Source organism: Tamandua tetradactyla, chromosome 7 (genome assembly GCF_023851605.1).
Source record: "Tamandua tetradactyla isolate mTamTet1 chromosome 7, mTamTet1.pri, whole genome shotgun sequence".
In the NCBI taxonomy this organism is placed as follows: Eukaryota; Metazoa; Chordata; class Mammalia; order Pilosa; family Myrmecophagidae; genus Tamandua; species Tamandua tetradactyla.
In genome coordinates, this window is record NC_135333.1 from 117,856,929 (window position 1) to 117,865,021 (window position 8,093).

Below are 8,093 nucleotides of genomic sequence, written 5' to 3' on the forward strand. Positions count from 1 at the left end.
AAGAGTTTGACAAGAAATTATTATCCTGGATTATCTAGATGGACCCTAAATGCAATCACAAGTGTCCTTAAAAAAGAGAGACAAAGAGAAATCTGACACAATAGACAAAGGTAATGTGACTATGCCAGAAGAAATCAGATGATGCAACCAAAAGCCAAGGCATGCCAGCATCCACCAGAAGCTAGATGAGTGAAATAATGGACCCTTCTCTAAGGTCTGTGGAAGGAGTGAAGGTGTGCTGACACACCTTGGTTTTGGCCTGGAGAGAGTGATTTCAGACTTCTCACTTCCAGAACTGTAAGATAATTAATTTCTGCCATTTCAAGTCACCCATTTAGTGATAATCTGTTACAATAGGCACAGAAAAAAATAATGCACAGACCAAAGAAAGCAATGGCTTTTTATGTATGTTTATAATATTAGTATTATCTAGCCTTAATAAAATAAGGAAAGAGAAGGGTATATTACTTCCTAAACTATGGTAGTCAAATGTCTGTGTTCATGTACAAAAAGACTAAAAATGTTGAGAGAAATTTAATTTAAAAAATTGGGTGAATGGCTGTGCAGGTGGAAAGCAAGGAGAAATCTGTAATAGCTAGAAAGATACAAACTGTCAATTAGTCCTGACACCGATTACTGCAACAAAGTGACATGAAACAGGTCTTGCTTGTATTTGACTTCACTGGAAATCATAAAATGGCAAAATGAAAAAAAATATTTGGTTCCAAATGAGTGGTTGGATGTGTAACTTGAAGATCTATTAAGCTGGAAGTGGGAAAAATTATATTCCTCAAAAGCATTATAAAGAAATGAAAAACTCCACCAAAGAGAAAAAATTGCGGATGTTGGTTTACTTTTACCTTGGATTGACTGGAAAGAAAATAATTTCTTAGAATTTTTATTGCTGCCTTCATAATTAGACATATTTGGAAGTAGATACTTCCCATACTTTCCATGTAATTTAAATGTCAACAGTTCAAACTTTATTTTACAGGGGCCACAATGATTAGAACTCAATTACTCAGTGATTGCAAATGCCAATCCTCTTATTAGTACTCAAATATACACACACATAAACTTCTGAAGGATGTGATCTCACTCTATCTCATGATACATGGAAGCAAAAATAATAAACTGATGAACAGACTCATTAAAACTGCAAAAGCCATGATGACCAAGATGTTTTCTATGATATTCCGGAGTCCCATTCCCCCACAGTCTTTGAACAATTAGCAAAACCTGGCAATGCATCAACATTAATGTTCTGATATTGATAATTGCATTCTGATTATGTAGTGAATGCTCTGTTGTGACATTACACATTGCTTATATTGGGGAAGATAATGGGCATTATATGGTTCAGGTAAAATTGTCCCTTGATCCCTACATGTAACTTTTCTTCAAGCTATGATTGTTTCAAAATAAAATTAAATAGGCGCCATATAAGTACCGCCTCCGATCGCTTCTCGGCCTTTTGGCTAAGATCAAGTGTAGTATCTGTTCTTATCAGTTTAATATCTGATACGTCCTCTATCCGAGGACAATATATTAAATGGATTATTGGAGTAGGGAGATGAAATAGGAGCTTGCTCTGTCCACTCCACGCATCGACCTAGTATTGCAGTACTTCCAGGAACGGTGCTCCCCTTCCTAAAAAAAAAAAAAGTACCGCCTCCGAGTTTTGTGGGTGGACAACAATCAAATTAATGGAATTCCAATATATTCCCTAATGGAATTAAAAGAAATATTCCTGTTTGGAGTGAATTCCTTTATCAGTGGGATTGCTTGAATATCACTAGGGTCATGACATATCTGAAATTCTTACTAGATCTCAAGTAGCATTTAAATGATTTCTATTTCTCTCTTGGGAGACTATCCCTTCAGAATTGTATTTAAAGTGATTTGCAGTAGCTTTATTCCCCTTGTTTCTTTTGTATATAATTGGATCTTCCAAACACCAGGCTCCATTGGAGATTTTTTTAATCTTTTTCCTTTTTTCCCAATTAATCCCTTGAGTCACTTATGAGCAAAATAATAAAACTGCAGCTTTTGTTATTATACAATTGTAAACACAATAATTCTTACAAAATTTGGGTTCCTTTCATCTGATAACTTTTCCAAAGTGTTCTCAAAAATGTTCATTTCGAATTTTTACAAATGAGAATATTTTTCTAAGTATAAATATTTCAGGACAAAAAGCAAAAGAAGCCACATCTGGCATGAAACGACATTCTAATAGAATTATCTGTAATATCTAGTTCCTGTGATATTTACTGTATATGAGTGAAAATGAGAAATATTAACACTAGCTTAACATAATTGCCAGATTGTCTCTATATTTTTAATTTTTTTTAAGAAAAGCATTAAAATTAAATTTTGCTTTCAAATAATTAAATTTTTTATCGTTTATAAAAGTAATATTTATCATTTATTATTTGATTCTTGTTTTAACAAAATACACTTAAAAGAGGAAAGATATCAATATACCCTGCATATGGTAAGTTATTTATTGTTTATAAATATCTAGATTGTAATGAAGGCAATTCTTTTGGTTCAAGTAAGATAATTACCATTGACATCTGAATTGTCATATATTTTCTATCTTTATAGAGATGCAGTTCTCAACACTTTCTGATTATACTGGATAGAATTTAAAACATATTGTGCCATTGGATGCTATTTTGTACCCCAGAAAAGCCATGTCCTTAATCCTCATTCAATATTGATGGATGACACCTCTCCGATTGTTTCCATGGAGATGTGACCCACCCAAATGTGGGTAGTAATTTTTGATTTGATGGTTTCCATGAAGATGTGTCTCCATACATTCAAAGTGGGGTTGCTTACTGGAGTCTTTTAAGAGGGAACCATTTTGGAAAAAGCTACAGAGCCACCAGAACCAACAGAGTCCAACAGAGAACATTGGAGATGAAGAAAGAAAACATCCCTAGGGAAGCCATTGGAGAAACCTGGAGAGAATGCCAGCAAACTTTTCCCTGTGTCTTTCGAGTTGAGAGAGAGACCCTGAACATCATTGGCCTTCTTTAACCAAGGTATCTTTCCCTGGATGCATCAATTTGGACACACTTATAGTCTTGTCTTAATTTGGGCATTTTCATGGTCTTAGAACTGTAAACTTGCAACTTACTAAATTCTCTTTTTGGAAGCTGTTCCATTTCTGGTATACTGCATTCCAGCAGACTGCAGACTAGCACCCATATCATACATTTTTTGCTATATGCAACTGTACTCCCTAAGGAAAGTTCGAAAATTAAAGGTAGTGAGTATCTATTCTGAAGATTCATGAGAAGCCAACATCTAAAGTTGTCATTTAGATATATGAAGTTAGCAAAAATTGTTTGACACTTAGAGAATTTTTTTCCCATTGGGAATAGAGAAACATTGGTGGATGACTAGATGACAGTGCCAATATACATATTTGACAAATAAATGATTTATATAGTCAAGGAAAAGAACAGAAATATCCTGGCTTCTGATATTGAAATTGATGCTAATCAACATTTCAAATCTGTATCTATGTGTTTTCCAGAGCTAGAGAAATATTAATATATAAAACAATATTATTAGTGTTCATGTGATATGCATATATTAATAACCTGTTGAACAATAAAAAAATGAACAATTAATTTACAGATGTCCTATACTTGAAAATCATATGGGAACTGAAAGTTTTGACATAAACCAATGAATGTCAGTATAGCACTTCAACATGTTCACTTAAAGGAAAGGAAAAGCACTCTCTCCCACCACAGTCATATATATAAGAAAATATTCTAATGTATATATATATATAAGGCATCCAATCAGTAATTTGGTAAAACAAAAACATAATGAACCTGTTCATGTACAGAAAAAATGTCTTACTTACAGATTAAAGAATATTGAATTTGAGTGCAAAAATAATATAATTAGGATCATAAATAACTATTCAATATCACTTCTCTATGAGTTGACTAACAAAAGGATTTCACTAATTTTTTATACTTCTAATTTTCAGATTTACCCAGATATTTAGATTAATAAGACAGAATTATTTCATGTGGTCTGCACAACAGAAAGAAATAATACTTTAGATTTTATAAATCTGAAACCAAAGGTAAGATTAAATTGGAAAAAATTGTACTATGTTTTGTTTTTCCTATAGCTACATTTATTTTTCTGATTCATTTAGACTTGGGACAAAATTAACTGCATTTTGAAGAGATTTTAATGCTAAGATTGAGTGCAACTGATTATGAGACAATTGATTTATTTGAAACCAGGAAAAATGATAATTAATGGAAATATGATAAATCAACGTGAAATACTGCACTGAATTAAAATAATGCCATACCTTAGAGAATAAATATCATTTACATTATTATGAAATGCAACTCAATATTTCTGTATTTTAAATCTTTTAAAAGTCTGTAAATATTTTTAAATAAACATTGTAAATTGGCAGTTGCAAATTGTTCATATGTTAAAAAATTTATTTCACAATTTATTAAACAAACATTGAAAAAAATTTCAAATAATACTTATGTTCCTTCTATTTAGAACATTTAAGCACAATTCATCTTATTTAGATATTATCAGCTATAATTTAAATTACCTTTCAAGTCAAAATGGGGAAAAGAAAGAAAGCACTTAAAATGTTTACAAAGATAACTTTGACTAAAATGGAACAGTGAATCAGCAGATATCTAGGCTGAGCAGGGCTATAATTTAAGGTATCACCTGTTTTGTCAAACTGGATAAACTATTTACACGTTTACATTTCTGGATATGTTCTTTTTTCTATATTTTTAGCATTAAAAGATCCTATTATTTCTGTGCCGTGGTCCAGCCGCAGCAGAGGGAACGGGCTTGAAGGTGTGGAGGGTCATCGGCGCGAGAAGAACACCAAGAGACAGCTTAGAGAATTTTCTTCTGAGAAGAGTTGCTTAGATTTATTTTTGCTTAACTGATTTTATATCCTTATTCTTGGCAAAAAAACAGGTATTACAGAATCATGGTTGGGTCATGGCTTACATTTTAGGTAAAGTTACAGGTTCAGGGAAGCAAAGCGAAAGTACACGTTCTGATTTTCGTAGGAACATTTACACAAGATTTCAATATCAGTAAGATATTGGCTTAAACCGCAGACATTGTGTTTGCAGTTTTCTGAGTTTAGACTTCCTGTTCCTATTATTCTACAGGTGAGGCTATATGTCAAGACCTATTTTAATCTGGCTAAAGGTTAGCTTGTTTTGATTAAAAGGTTATACTGTCTACTTAGATTTTTTATTGTTTCATTAGCATGGACCGGTGCTGTGGTGGGGGAGATTGGGTGGTGATAGGTATCAGTTTTTTCTTATTCTTTTATTTTCTCTTGAAGTTTTTGGACAGGTTCCCTGAACCAGGGGCAGCATGTTAAACTTCATTTTAACTGTGATTTCACTAACTGTTGTAAAAGATCTCGTTTCGTTTTAGGCCCCAAAAGACACCAAGGGGGGCTTGCTCTTCTAAGTTTTTCTATAAATGATAAAGAGTTAAATCTAACGTGCCTACCGTTGACAGTTACAATTCTATGGCCATCTTCATTGTAAACTCCTGTGTATGGTAATGGAGGGTCAGGGAATCTTTTCCCATTAACATTAGCTCCTTTAGGGGGTTCCCACTATCTGTCTCCAATTTTATATTTCACATTAGGTGGTCCTTGCACGGTGGGAAGTAAATTTCTAGGATGGCTCATTGCAGGGTTTTTTAATTGTAATTGTTTACTCTCTATGGGGTACTTTTCTGTGACTTGTTCTAAAAGCACTTCTGCCTGCTGCATCTGCAGCATGACTTGCTTAATGGGGGTATCCCAACCTAATTTTTCCCAAACAGTCATTAATAAAGTTTTGCAATTTGTACAATTTGTATCATTTTTTCCAGTTCTTAATACAAAGTTTTTGCTTTCTGATTCGTTTTGATATAATGCTTGGAGCACAACCAGCAACAAGAAACACACAATTAGTGTCATTAATCCCAGTATTTTTCTATTACACCATTTTATGCCTCGTCCTCTTTTGGGGTGTTGAAGGCCTTGCCACCGCCCTTCCTTCCAGGGAACCTTGTCAAACCGGGGAGGAAAAAAGAGGACGTGGCATTTCTGATTTTGAAGTCATTTTTTATTTAATAGGACCCAAAACTGAAATGCAGAACCAGTCAAGAGAGATAGAATTCATTCTTCTGGGACTGACAGATGACCCAGAATTGCAAATTATAATTTTTATATGTTTCTTTGTCAACTACATGTTAAGCATAATGGGAAATTTATCCATTCTCCTCCTCACCCTGATGGCTCCCCGCCTCAAGACTCCAATGTATTTCTTCCTCCAAAATTTCTCCTTCTTGGAAATCTCATTGACAACAGTTTGTATTCCAAGATTCCTAATAACCATAGTGACTAAAAACAAAACCATTTCCTACAATGCTTGTGCATCTCAATTATTCTTTTTCCTCCTGTTAGGAGTCACAGAATTTTACCTTCTGGCTGCCATGTCTTATGACCGTTATGTAGCCATCTGCAAACCCCTGCATTACCCAACCATCATGAGCAGGAAGATGTGCTACCAACTTGTCCTCAGTTCATGGACTGCTGGCTTTCTGATTACCTTCCCACCATTGGTCATGGGACTACAACTGGAATTCTGTGCTTCCAAAGTAATTGATCATTTCATCTGTGACACTTCACCCATCCTGCAGATTTCTTGCACAGACACTCATTCGCTAGAATTGATTTCATTTGTTTCAGCAGTTGTAACACTTGTGGTCACATTGCTGTTAGTGATTCTTTCCTACACATTTATTATCAAAACCATTCTTAAAATCCCTTCTGCTCAGAAAAGAACAAAGGCTTTTTCCACTTGTTCTTCCCACATGATTGTGGTCTCCCTTACTTATGGTAGCTGTATCTTCATTTACATGAAGCCATCAGCAAAGGAAAGAGTGACTTTATCCAAAGGTGTAGCAGTTATCTATACTTCTGTTGCCCCTTCATTAAACCCCTTCATTTATACACTAAGGAACCAGCAAGTGAAACAAGCCTTCAAGGATATACTCCAAAAGATTTATGCTTTTTACAAAAGATGAGGAATAAATTAAATTTTAAAACCTTGAAGAAATATTTTAAAATGCCACGTTTTTCAAATTTACTTCATCTATCCTTCAATTAGTTAGCTTTTTCATAACACTGTGTATAAATCTCTCCACATATCTCTTGTATACTTCTTTTTATAATTATAACTCCTTGTAGTGTTATGATACATGCACTCCTTTGACACATCAGTAAAAATTTTAAAGTTCATTTACTTTCCAAACTGCAGCAATTCTCTCCCTGCAGAACAGCAAAGAAACAAAAAAATTAATTATATGTCAATAGAAATTTTCAAATTTTGCATAACTAAATGTAATCATTTAATTACTTAATTCAACATCCATTATTATAGGTTTACCCAGGATGTACAGTAGAGATGTTATTTCCACTCATTAAGATTATCAAGCTTATAGTGGATGAGTCAAATAAGGAATTCAACAAAGATTTACCAGTGTAATTCATCTTAGGATAGAGTCACATATACAGAATCTGTGAGCAGATTCTGTGAGCACCGTAATGAGCATTAAATTATTTTGATGAGTCAGGAATGCAGTTCAAAAGACATGACATAATTCTTGTGATGTTTATGATATATAGGAAAGAAGTGGTAAAAAGGGATTATAGATACAAGCAAGAGTATATGCACAAACTCTGGGACATTGGGAAGTGGGTCAACTGTAGCTCACTTTTTTTCTGTCACTCACTTTTATCACTAGTTTCATTATTAAGAATGTAGACTTTTGAGCCAGGCAGACATGCTTTACATCCAGACTTATATGTGAGTCTGGTTAATGTTCTCAAACTCTTTGCTGTGATGTTTCCCATTTATAAAGTAAATATAATAATAGTTCTTAATTGTTGAAGTTTTCAGAGAATGAAATGAAATAGTATGTATGAAGTGATTCTTGGTCAATTAATGGCCCAGAGCACCCAGATCCTCTTAGTTGCTTCAGGATGTGATAACATG

At 33.8% G+C, this 8,093-nt stretch overlaps 1 protein-coding gene and 1 non-coding gene across 2 annotated transcripts; both read left to right on the forward strand.

Moving 5' to 3' along the window:
- The first annotated feature begins 1,458 nt into the window (after nt 1-1,458).
- LOC143643026 (U2 spliceosomal RNA) lies at nt 1,459-1,649 on the forward strand. The gene has a single exon (XR_013156075.1). It is a non-coding gene; the product is annotated as a U2 spliceosomal RNA (small nuclear RNA).
- Nucleotides 1,650-6,183: 4,534 nt separating this feature from the next.
- Nucleotides 6,184-7,122, forward strand: LOC143690025 (olfactory receptor 6C6-like). The gene has a single exon (XM_077168036.1). It carries the CDS (start codon nt 6,184-6,186, stop codon nt 7,120-7,122), a length of 939 nt encoding a protein of 312 aa, XP_077024151.1.
- The last annotated feature ends 971 nt before the right edge of the window (nt 7,123-8,093 follow it).